This window comes from Lepisma saccharinum, chromosome 18 (assembly GCF_977018435.1).
Source record: "Lepisma saccharinum chromosome 18, izLepSacc3.1, whole genome shotgun sequence".
Taxonomy (NCBI): Eukaryota; Metazoa; Arthropoda; class Insecta; order Zygentoma; family Lepismatidae; genus Lepisma; species Lepisma saccharinum.
Genome location: NC_139246.1, coordinates 39,808,833 through 39,822,365, shown reverse-complemented (window position 1 = coordinate 39,822,365; position 13,533 = coordinate 39,808,833). Strand labels below are relative to the sequence as shown.

The following is a 13,533-nucleotide window of genomic DNA, read 5'->3' as shown; positions in this document are numbered from 1 at the left end:
CATATATCTGAGAACAGATAAACACAAATGTCCACAATTAACATCTTTGAAGTTTTGAACACGGGCATTATTGTAATAAAGATTAGGTGATTTTAGATATTTTATTAAATTTTCAGGTGGAACACCTCCAAATGAATCAAACACAAATGCCTCATTGTTTAAATATTTAAGATAACAGATCCAGTGAGTGCCCTGATTTTTGTACTTATCCAAATTAACAATGCCACACTCTTTGTTGAGTGGTTGTTCCGGCAAAGAATCAGACATGTACACACCCCTAAAATGTTTGATGCCCAGTGGCTTGATTAAAGCTTCAATATCTTGGTTTGTAAGCGGCTCTTGTTTTTTTTAAACTTATTCATGGCTCTCTTAACACCTTTGCCTTTTTTCTCCATGGCCAGGTTATGGCGCCTCTGCTCATCTAATTCTGCCCTATTTTTCTTGGCATCTATTACTGTTTTTGCTATGGCAGCTGATCCCCCAGCCAAGCTCCCAACAGCCCCGAGAGCAGCTAAGATGGCCGGGATGGTAAATATGAATCCCCCCACATGTGATTTTTTCCTGGATTGCTGTAATTTTTTTAATTGGGGGGTACTAAGCAACAATTTCATACCATGTCCCTTGGCAATACAAGAATTTTTTTTTCTTGCACTGCTTTTTGGTTAAAAGACTGTCAATAGTTTTAAGAGATTTGAGACCTGCATAAGGTATTTGATACATAACACCCTTGGCCTTCATTGTAGGTTTATTATATACATATTCACAGCCCCCACCCCAGTTTTTGTTTGGTGTTCATAGCTATGGTGGTTCCCAATGCTGCTATTTTTTCACTCAAAGAAGCATCTTTGCTTACAAATCTACCAAATGCAGCCTCTTCTAATTTCTTGTCTGCAACATGTCTCTTGTCAAGATCAGAATGTGTGTTGTATGCTATGTCATGGTCTCTACAAGCAGCATCTAGGGGATTTACACCAGGATCACCTCTGTTTAATCTATGATCCAATTTTGTGCCTGGACCACAATACTGATAGCCTGGAATGTGTAGTTCAAATGGCAGCTTGTTTATAATGTCATTAACAAGCCCCCGACCCTCAGAAATATTCCAAAATTTAGGTGGTAGAGTATTAATAATTTTTATGAGATATCCAATCCCCTTAGGGTCATTCACTATAAAATTAGACAATTTTGTGCTTATCATGTCCATAATTCCAACCTTTTCATTGTAAAAATTGTGGTTCCCAGCATTTTCCTCCCCAGCTATCACCAATAACCTATCTACAAGTTTCCTGACATCATCAACCCACACAAATTCTTTAGGCAGGGTGTTGTATTGTTTGATTCCACTGCCAGTCTTGATCTGTGACCATATGGGCTTGATTAAATTGTTGTATTTTGCCCCACTGCTAGACTTGACTCTTTTTTGTGTGGGATCATTGTTCTGGTATAGGGCATCTGATTTTATTAATATTTCTTTGTAATGTTCATAATCTTGATCTGTATAGCTGCCAGGCTTTTTCCTAGTCATCAGTTCCCACAACCCAGGTGTTCCGGGGTACTTAACAAAAGCACCTTTTTCTCCGAGACGAGATTCTGAATAAACAATCAGATCATCCCCCATAAAAGTTACTCTGAAATTGCCAATTCTATGTATGATGCTACCATCAAGCTCTGTGTCAGCATATAAGCCAAACACCTCATCTTTGTTGTCTTTAGGTGTGGTTAAATATTTTTGAGCAAGAAGACCCAATTCAATAGGATCCTGAGTAGCTTCAATTCTTCTAGGAGCAACAGGACTAGGTGTATGAATACTGGAAAGTGGGGTGAATGGATAATCTAATATGTTCCTTGCAGCTACAGGTACAAGCTCTGTGATCAAATTTTGATTCTGCTCTGTAACAGTTTTGATATTCTTACCTAAATTATTAATAGCATCAATGACAGGCTGTTCTGTTTGTTTGTGTTTTTCATAAATTCCACGGTTCTCTGATTTCCATCCCTTAAATCTTTTTACAAGATAATCTCTTAATTTAAGATCATCAATTATTGGCCTTTTCATGTTTATTTATTTATGTCTCAACGTCTAGAAAATCGTTGATTTTATTTCTGTATTTGCCACTATTGGGTGTTCTTGTCATATCAATTGTGACAAACCCATAACTGTCCTGGCTCCAGCACCTGCTGCAAAACTTGGAAAAATCATTGTAGCTCAGGTCCCCACCTACATATTCATCATGTATGTGTTTGAGGTTGGTATGATCTTGATGAAACACGCATATAAAATTGCTGTTGTCTCGGATCAGCTGCTTCGGTATTTTTGAAAAAGTCTGTGCCAGGTAGAAGCAATCAATGTTTTTGTGCCGGCCCTGTGTAAAGAAATTTCTAACCTTGTTTTGATTATCCAGTATAATGTCATCAAACACAACAACAGAATTATCGAGACATTCATGAAGTGGCTTAACATCTGATTCAAAAGTGGCAATATCCAATCCATCATATAGCTTCATCAGCTGCTGATATTTTCATTGTTCCAAGCTCTTAGAGAAAACATACAAGTGCCTGTTTTTCCAGTCTAACCAGTTGGGTGCCAATAAAAAATTATCAACCATTAGTGTAGTTTTACCACAAGCAGATGGCCCAACAATAAGACATCTAATATTTTCAGGCAGCAACTTGCCATTTCTCTTATTCTGTTGTTCAGGTTCTGGCAGCCTTTTTATAACATCCCAGGTGCTCATATTATCACTTTGTCTGCATCGATCCAGCTGTTTTCCGGATGACCCAGCCATTTGACAAGTAACTTGTTGCCTTTTCTGCGGATGATTTTTTCTATGAGATATGTGTCAGGCTGTTTAGTTTTGCTGAGTTCTTGTTCATAGAACCTGCCTTTGAGAATTTCTCCTCGGTGATCTTTTATTATATATGTGTTAAGGGTCCCGGGTTTAACTTGAACCACTGTAAATAATTCAGTGCTCCAGTTTCTTGTAAAGCCTCTTTTGAATAAGTGCTTATATTTTCTGATTCTTACTTGATCGCCCACCCTGTATTTGGCCTTTCTTGTTGTTGGCTGGTATCTAGGATAATAAACAGTCCTGATCAATTTTTGCTCATCAGATGAAGTTACTTCAGAGGGTTTCATGTTGATTGTGGAATGGACCGAGTTGTTATATTTATGTAGAAGTTCTGGAAGAATATTAATCCATTTATAATTACCTTGGAGGGTAAATTGTTTATACATAAGATTTTTTAGGGTTCTGTTGAATCTCTCTACAATTGAGGCTTTGAGATCACTGTAACTCGAGTAATGTTTTATTGACTGGCTTTTAATAAATTGTTGGAACACAGAATTATAAAATTCTTTGCCATTATCTGTTTGCAAATAGCGCGGTGATCTTCCACTCTGATTGATGATTGTCCTGAAGGCTTCTGTAACACATTTTCCAGTCTTGGATTTGAGTGGCACAGCCCAGGCAAATTTTGAAAATGTGTCTATTACAGTGAGTAGATACTTGTAGCCCCTGTTGATTTTGTCCAAGTTTTTCAACTGTCCACTTGACAACTCAATCAAGTCGCTCTGCCATAAATCATCTATGCCCTTTGTGACTACTGGGAGTCTCTTATAATTATGTCTGGCTTGTCTGTGTAGTTCATCAACAATAATTTGTCTAGACATAATATGTAAACAAGAATATTGCAACTATGGGGTGTTCAGCAGCTGATACTACAGGATTTTCTAAATATAATTTGTCCCCTATTTGTATTTTAAATTCCAGAGAGCCATCATCTTCAACATAAGCTGTTTCTAATGTATTGGGATCTGTAAAATCCTCTAACTCTACACTGGTGATTTTTGGTTTGTTGTCAGCATTTGTTATTGATAAGGTGGGGTAGTGGTGTGCCTGTGGATGATGCCAATATTTGATCTTGATTGGTCTCAATGTGCCCCCAACAAAAAATTGGTAATAAAATTGTGCAGGGGACAGCATATATATTTTGCCACCTGGTGTAAATGGTGAATCATATTCTTTGTTGGGGATGCTGTACAATTCAAGAATTACTGTATGTTTTGGATTCTCGATTATGCCTGTTATTTCTTTTTCTGCTGTGAGCAATCTGCTTGTTACAGATTCAAGGTGCTCATTGATGGTCCTAACAACATCATCATGGCCTGGCTTGATCTTTATGTCCACAACAAGTTTCTTGTATTGTTGCACAATTTCTTGAAGCTGGGTGGCAAAAACAGACAGAGCATTTGCTTGATTGGATTCCATGGTCCCTAGCTGTTGCTTGATATTAGCTACAATTTGTTGCAAATTTTCAATAACTGCCAATTTTGAATTTTGAGCAGTAAGATCATGGACCTGTCTTCTGATATCCTCAAACAGGGCATGCAGTTCATTAATATGTTGATTGGTTGGAAGAGTGGCCACTGTCTGAGTGAGATGTTTGATCTCTGTCTGGATATTCTTGATATCTTCTGATTTCAATATGCGATTCACTGCCCTCTTAATATTTTTAAGTTCCTGTGATGTGGGAAGATTTGATACTGTATTTTGCAAAGATTCAAGTGCCAATTTCACATTGTTTAATTCAGAAGCATCAGCCACATTTTGCATAGCATTTTGGAGCAGGGCTATATCTGCCTGAGTGGGTGTGGATTGTTGTAAAATTTCAAGTTTTGTTTGGATATCATCAATCAAGTGATGAAAATGAGACAATTCAGATTCAGTGTTGAGGTTTTCAAGCTTTGTGATCTGTTGCTGGACACTGACAAGTGTGTCTACAATTCCAGGCAATCGGGATTCTAGTACATTTGCCAAATCATTTTGCACTGCTGCTATTGTACCCTCAAGATGGGTTATGGTACTTTGAATTTTTCCAAAATCTTCATATGTTACAAGTTGCAGCTTAATATTTGCAACACTCCGAGTTATTGCATTCAAAGCATCAGAAGATGGCAAATTGTTCATAAAATTTTCAAGTGTCTCAATTTTTTCTTTAACCTCGGCTATGGCATTGTTTAGAGGGTCCAGATTAGGTATCTGGAGTGACTGAATCTGTTCTTTTAGAGTGGAAATCACTAGATCAAAATCTTCTTGTGATTTTATGCTTTTGACAATTGTTTGGAGCTGTGTCTGGACATTATTTATCTGCTCTTCCAATTGTTGTTTCAATTGCTCAGAGTTGTTAGCCTGGGTCTTAAATTTGGCTTGAAGAGCTGCTACAGCTTCTTCTAAACTTTGAAAATTATCTAATGTTGCCAGATCAGTATATTTCTGAAGCAACAATTTGAGTTCAGAATCAATTTTAAGAAGAGGGTCCATGCATTGTGATTGTAAATTTGTAATTTCTAATTGAAGACTGGCATTGAGTGTGGTCTGTAAAGCTTGTAAATCACTTCTTAATTTCTTGACTCTGACATCAAGCATCAGAATCTCATCACTGTGATCTTCATGTCTTGTATGGCCAAATATATCATTAGGCATTTTTGTTTAGTGGTTATTTATTATAGAGTATCTGATTCTTAATTCTATAAAAAAGGGTATAAGCTTGTCATAAGATCCAGGGACCTCAATATATAAGCAGTCACCAGCAGAAACAGTATATACAGTGCCAGAAACCATGTTTGAGTGCTTGATTCTATAAATATTTCTCCCTACTGAAATCTTGACATCACCCTCAGGGGTTGTAATAAATTGCAATTGACCACCTACAGGTAATTGGTAATGATTTAAATTATTGTTAAATATGTACAATGTTTTACCTGTTTCTTCATCAACATCTGTAAGTATGCTGTTCAGATGAATAATTAACAAGCCACTCAGTTTAGACAGCATATCAGAAGAGGGTTGTGGTGTTGGCAGCTCCATAATAGCCTGTTTTTTGAACCCAAATAAGTTCATAGGCATGTTTATTTATTTCAAATCATGCTCTGTGCTTGTGCATTGTTTGCCATTTTTCAAATCACAATGCCCCCAAGGTAAAGTATGTATGCCACATGATAAAATGCATCTCTTATCATCATGTGGGTCCAGGGCCACTTTTCTTACAATATTGCTAGTCAGCAAGTGATCCTCACTCTGAATTCTATTTTCTGATGTTCTGATTGAACTCTGGGATTTGAGGCAATTTTCATAATCTTCAAATTGGAGGTCTTTTTCAACAGTCACTTTGCCAATGCCCTTGGCCTTTTTGACAACAGCACTACATGTTTTAAAACTATACACCTTGGCACTTAACCCAGCAAATGCCACAATAACATCACCAAGTGTCTCATCTTTTAACTTGCCAGGCACCTTTTTGTTGTGGGGTTGAATTCTTGTATGTTCACTGGTATCAAAATATTGAAACAATTCAGGCTGTGACATATCTTGATAAACATCTTCTGTTTGAATATCAAGAATAAAACTATCCGTATCCATGTACATCAGTTTTACACGATCACCATAAAAAGGTTTCAACACCTCATAATACAATATTAACATATGTAATTTGGCCAATTCCAATATCTCAGCCCCTACATAAATAGGTTTATCAAACTTAATCTTTGTTTTCTTCATGTTGAAAAGTGCCATGTGCTCATCATAAATTCTTCTGTAATTGAAGTTGGGCTTTGCAACCAATTTTTTGCTCAGGCTGGGGTCAGTAATTATTTTAACATCGGTATGTTTTCTGACATTTTCAATAGTTTTGCCATATACAGAATTGACCATCAATTTAAACAAGCCCTTATCAAATTGGCTCTTTGCAGATGTTCGAAGCTCTGTATTTGTATCAATGTATGGTTTCAACCATTCTGAGTGCCTGAACCTCAAAACTTTGCCAACTTTGGTCACTTGGACACCATGTTTCATCAGGAACTGGAGGTTTTTGTAATATATGACATAACCCTGTTTCGGCTCCAGAGTCATCATGAGCTTCTTCTGTTTAGAGCCAGGTGAGCACTGAACCTCGGGAATTGGGGGCAGATCAGAAAATTTATTGTGCAAATCATCAGGAATTGTCAGATCAGCCTCTAAGAAGAGGCCATAGTCACTGTCATCAAAATCCTGAAGATCTTCAATATTGAAATTTTCAACCCACTCAAGCTTTGCATATGGCAGTTTTTGCATCATGGCATGACCATAGAGGCTGTTGGCATCTACATAGAGTATATAATTTGATGGCCGTGCTGGGTCATAATCGGGAATATACTTGTTATTTGCTCTGGCATATCTCTGGGAACATTGCACCATCCCCCCTCTTATACATTTCTCCATAAACAGATACTTATCTTGATCGTGGATCAGATCCAATTGCATTTTAGTGTTCAAAAACGTTGCGGCCCATGCTAGGCCCGGGGCACTGTAAAAATACACTGGGTCCAGTCTATAATTTTGCATCGAAGATTTTCTGAATGCCTGCATTATATCAGCTGAGAGGGTGACATCAAATTTCAAATATGCCATGTGATAATCACCAAATGTCTTGCATTTTAAATTGTTCCACACCAAGTGGGCATGGTGATAATCTTCATCAGTGATTCCAGATCCTCTGATTCTGCTGTAAAACTCTTCTTGTGGTGGCAGAGAACACTCATCAAATTTAGAAAAATCTGTAACATAGTCATATGGATATACACCCTTCCGCCTAATTAATTTCAGGTCCAGATTTGGAAACGAGGCACGTGTGATTTTGAATTGATCATCAGATAATTGATTTGCCAGTGTAGCCAGGCTAGCAGGTAAAAATCTGTAAGAATCAAGAAATCTTATGTGAATAGGAACACCATTAACTTTAATTATCTTGCTAATAGATATATATTTCTCATCATTTTCAGCTAAAATATTTAAATTCTGCTTGTCAAACCCCTCGTACCTGATCAGATGATGGAAATCATAATTGGATGCTCCATGGCAAAATATGGGGACAAATCTTGGTCTCTTGATCTGAATATTGCAGCTATTACACAGGGCCTGTTTATATCGACCATCTGTATGAGAATGGTGTTTCACCTTGATATTTGTATCTGAAAATTCAGAATCACATACCGGGTATTTTTCTGCATTGTTGAAATCCTCAATCTGTTTCTCTGTTAAAGGCAACATAGGTTTTGATTTTAATAAGATGTTAGATGCTATGTCACGGCACTCATTTTCTATTCTATGTGCAAATATTTTGATGGCATCTTCTCCCACGTATGAATATTCTTTAATAACAACACCATCCCGTATAACCACACAACAAAAGCTGGAAGGTTCATGTTGCTGGTATGGTGTAATTGCAGATTCTTCTGGATCTGGGCTACAGAATGCAAGAGGTTTGAGGTTCGATTCAAAATCACAGACAATATATGCTGGGTGTTCCAACGAGGCTTCAAACTTTTTGAATTTGCAATTTTCACTTGGATTGGGCATCACCATATGAACAGGCTTATGGTTCCCACAGTATTTCAGATGCTCAATTAACTTGTTTTTTGCAATTTCTGCACTCTCTTCCCGAACCCCCTTCACCATTTTTTGACCATCAAATACAGTTAAGCATCTTCTGCACAACTTAAATATTTTTTTATATTTGTCTAGTTGTGTTCTCACTAAAGCTTCAAGATTATGTATCAGAGTGTAATGGTATGTATCATCCCCTTCAATTAAGAGCAGATCAATCGGAACAGCAGATTCATCATCAAGTGTACTGATTCTGAGAGGTGCTATCGGGCAATTGCCCGTGGAACAAATAAATACATTAATAGATAATTGTTTGCCATTGATGTGCCTGGCCCTTTTTTCAAATTTATCAATATTCTGAACAGACATTGGATATTCCAAACCCTCCATTGCCTCATCGAAATTGTGTTCATATTGTTTATAATAACTTATTCTCTCTGGATGCCTTGAAACTGGATACAAAGCAGCTAATATACACCACAAAAAGCATTTCTGGTCGGTATTTTCAATATTGACCACGGCTCTTTTGTTTTTGATATTGGCAGGTAATGGCAGATATGTAGAACCTTTTAATGGGCTGAATTCAGAAATATTAACATATAACTTGTGTGATGAACCACATAGGCTCCATCCAGACTCTTTTGCCGCAAATTCAGAGTGTTTCATGTTCAGTTGATCCATCAATCTGCTTATTATTGTGTCTGAATTTGCATTTGAATATACCGGTACAGTTTCTGTTATGTGGGGCTGTGTAAATTTTGTGCCATTTGGTTTCTTATATTGAGTATACAATTTGAGGGACAGCTTATAAGAGCCATTTTGTGCATTTAGAATTGCCTGTATATCAGGTTTTTTACTGTTCAAAAAATTCTTAATGCCACATCTTGGCTCTGATACAAACCGATAATCCCAAAGTTGGGCATTAAAACTGCTATGGATAGGTTCATAGCGTGGCTGCTTTGCAGGTCCAGCATTAACAGGTGCTTCATGCTTCCTTTTCAGACCAGATGTGGATGGTTGTGTTGATGATTGTGCAGAGCAAGTATCTTTATGTGTATATGTGAAGTATTGCATGCTGTATTTTCTATTGCATTTGGGGCAAATTTTTGTGGGAGTTCTGTATTTGTCCGGGTTACAAATTTTTTGGTGCTTGGCCCAATTGGGGCTGGATATATTTTTATTGCATTGATTACAATATTTTTGATTTGGCATTTTTGCTGTTGTTTATTATATACAATTTCCTGGGATTCAATTCAAAACTTTATACTGGATAAAAATATCAATTGGGTTCAGCTGTGTGATTTGTATGTATGTATATGTGTGTATGTGTATATACACTTAATATTTTTGGCTTTGGTATTTATATAAAATTTCCTGGGATTCAAATCTAATCTCTATGCCTATCTTATGACAGGTTGTAAAGCCAATAGCCCACAAGTGGAAAAAAGAATAAATATTCATTCACACAGAACAAATATAAGCTTGACTCTAAATATGAGTGGATTACAACAAATATCAGATTTTATATTGTTCAATATGAATATTTAAACCAGTAAGTATGAGAAGTACTGTAAAAACACATCTGCTCTCCTCAACCACGCTCACAATACTGGCTGACACAATACTCGGGAATTTCTGTAAGTATTGGCGCTGGGGAGAAACGTGCAAAACAAAAATCAATACTACCGTCTCGGGAATTACACACACTGACACAGAGTGGGGAAACATGCAAACACGGAGCAATTCTAGAGGGCTCTGCATATTGCATTGTTTTAATATTAGATAAGCAAATTGAACCTGGTATCCAATTAAACTTAAACCAGAAGTAAATATGTGTGTGTATGTATGGGTTTTTGCTTAATTTCTGGTGTGGTCAATTTTTGACAAGTTTATGGACAAGAATCTGGCTGATGCAACTTTTGCAAGTATGTACAAATCAATCTGAGGGGGTTCATACTTTCCGAAGAGCATTTTTTACAAAAATCTTGGATTAAGCAGAGTTCCACACTTAAGCAAAAAGCTCATGTAGGCATGTTGAGCTTGTTTTAAGTATAGCCAAACCTGCTTGAGGGGGGTTCATACTTTCGTGGGTTTATCCCACCGTAAATACAACTACTTCTTCTCCTTTCGCTTTCTCTTTCTCCTCTCCTTTGTCACCTTTCGTTTTCTCTCACCTCTTTTCCTTTCTGTAGACTCATCAGCGATGTAATACTAGAAAACCTATTTTTTTTCTTTCAGAAAGTATTTTGTCACTTGCGATATAATAGTGATATTTTTAATAATTTTATACAATATTGCTTGTTTTTATTTCTTTCGCGTATTTTATAAATATCTATTGTGCATGTGGCAACCCTGAAATTGAGCCTAACTTTACGCAACCCACCAACGCCTTGTGTAAATTGGGTTGCCTAGTTTAAAATATCGTTGTCCTAAAACTTTTGAGAGACACTGTACAATTCTCTGTACTGATTGTATCCATCCTGTTTGATTCCAACGCCACCTCTCGGAAATGTTCTGTTTTGTAAACAAAGAGCAAACCTCGTACCGCGCAAGGAGTAAAGCACTTTGTGTTTACAAAATGCAATCAATGGCGGCTTGTAACCACACATACGCACACATTATTAGCATTTTACCAACGAGGACGACGTTTACAAACAATGAAGTCAGTGGCGGCTTGTAGTCACACATTCGCAATTATCTCGAAAACGGCTCGTTTGCAGAACCATGTTTACTGAGACCTTTTTGCTTCTATTATCGTGTACTTTCACCTGTGTCAGTTTGCGCTATTACTTATGAGACACCCTACATAAATGACATTAACACAATATACACAATAAAAAATAAACGAGTGTAGTACATAAAAATCACATTTACGTTAAATTTAGATAATTATTTTTAATTACAATACACACACTTATACTAAAACACATGTTAGTAGTCAAATTACACATGTTATTTTAATTAAAAAGGTCATTATTCTACATCGGATTATGATGATGGTATTGTGATACAAGAAGATTAAAATATGTATTATTTCTAAAACGAGAAATGGCAGAAATTGGAGATCTGTTATTTCTGAGTGCTTAACTTTAAATAATAAGTAGTGAATATCAAGTTTTCCATTGATTAATTTGTAAATAAAATTGTAATCATTAGCATTTCTTCTATCCAAGAGGCACGAGATATTAAGTTTATTTAACAAATTATAATATCCATAATAAAATCTAAAAAGTCTGAATTTAAAGTACAAAAATGAAATAAATCTTTTCTGTACATTTTCAAGCATGATTTTCATATTAGTACATTGCCAAATTCCAAGTTGTTGTACTGTAATCCAATATAGGTCTTACGTACACAGTAAATATCTGAAATAACAAGAAAATAAATCTCAATTATGTAAATATGAACTTTGGGTACATAAAGCTGCTGTTAGTAACTTTACCTTAGTGGCTAAACGTATCTCCGCAGAAATATAGTCAATCGTTGCTGCTATAACCACAAAGATGGCAGCCAGTTTACAAATCATTCTTCCTTCAACTGTTCCACATTGTACGAAAACTCTCGATGTACACAGAACAGAACAGTCCAGCGTTAATGTGGAAGAGCATGAAGAATCAGATCAACACGATACCATTGTGCTTAACAATCATGCTTTTAAAATGGCTGCAACTTTCGTTTCACACTAACAATTTTACACCAATAACATCAGTTATAATAACGCGCGGAAATATTAGATGAACTGAAAAATTATTACAAAAACGGAAGTATGTTCGATTGTAATTGTGCACTGCTCATAAACGCTGACCATTCGTAACGAAATAAGAATGGAAATGAGTGATAACTTGAATTACAAGTGTTGCAGTAATTCTGAGATCGCATCTACTTCATTATAAACTATGTCTTGTTTACTTCTTTAGCAATTAAATCTGCGATTATAACGTTATTCATCTATCAATGTTTATTAATCTCATACGAGGTAGAACAATAGAGAACGGCATGGTACAACCAGAAACAAAAGTGTGTGTTGCAATATAAAATTATTATGATTTAGTTCCTTTTGCTCTGAGGAAAGTAACTTTACAGGGACTTTTCACAAATCAAACAATATACGTCCGCGTAGAATATAGTTCCGCTTAGACTGGTTCTACACTGACTTAATGTGACACTTGCAACAAAGCTGTTATTTGATTTCTTATCAGAGTGCTTTAGGGGATCCCACACCAGATATGATGTGCCTATGACAATGATTTTCCACGCCTGAATTCAATTGAACAATTATATTGGTTACAGGTCCCCTCGCGCGTTTTTCATAAATGTACATGCGAATCGCAACTGGACGAATTTCAACTAATAGCAGGCGACATACTCGCTGACGTCATTAACTTCCTCGTACGTAAACAGAGCCAAACACGATGACACGCAACAATCTCTTGCACTTGCTGTACAAAGTTAATAAAGAATGTCTGGAAGTACCATACTCTTGTTTTCAACTTATATTCGGCCTACTCATTTTCAAATGATTGCCAATAAACGTAGGGTGTCCGGTACTGTAAGACTTCCTTAATATACAATTTGCATTACTGTATACTGATAAAAAGCTGTTTTTATAGTTAAATAATCAGTGTAAAATAGACTGTAAGCTTAAATATAACCCTACTTCAAATAATAGTAATAATAAGAATAATTGCTGTAACTTAAGGCCTGTAAGGCCTGTCTCACACGGTAGTTAGTCACGTCCTCACTTCGCCATCGACTTCTAGCTTCGTTACTTAACGATCGTGTGAGAGCTTTCTCTAATTCAGTTCCCGACAGAATTAGAAATCTTCTCTAAATCCATCGTTAATACCATAGAACTACCAATCCGAATTGAGGAGCACACTGGCCAGCTGAAGTAGGAAGTAGAAGAAGAAGAAGAAAGGCAATATGTTCGACTGTTATTCAAGGCAGCTTAAAGAAGAAAATGATTCGACCAATACAGCTATATAAATGATTGGGATGGATAGCCTGTGGTTGATGGAAACTGAGCTATTTGTGTAATATTGTGGTAATATTAATAGTTGTTAATTCAGTGAGTACTGTTTTTAAAGAGAGAATTTTCTGACTTGAATTGAGT

At 36.4% G+C, this 13,533-nt stretch overlaps 1 protein-coding gene across 1 annotated transcript in view; it reads right to left on the bottom strand.

Moving 5' to 3' along the window:
• LOC146002013 (uncharacterized) overlaps positions 1–12,080 on the bottom strand; it is a 48,589-nt gene extending 36,509 nt beyond the window's left edge. The window contains exon 1 of the mRNA XM_083139721.1: positions 11,863–12,080. Within this exon, the coding sequence (XP_082995847.1) occupies positions 11,863–11,946 (84 nt within the window). The 5' untranslated portion in view covers positions 11,947–12,080. The remainder of the gene's footprint in view (positions 1–11,862) is intronic.
• Between the last annotated feature and the right edge of the window lie 1,453 nt (positions 12,081–13,533).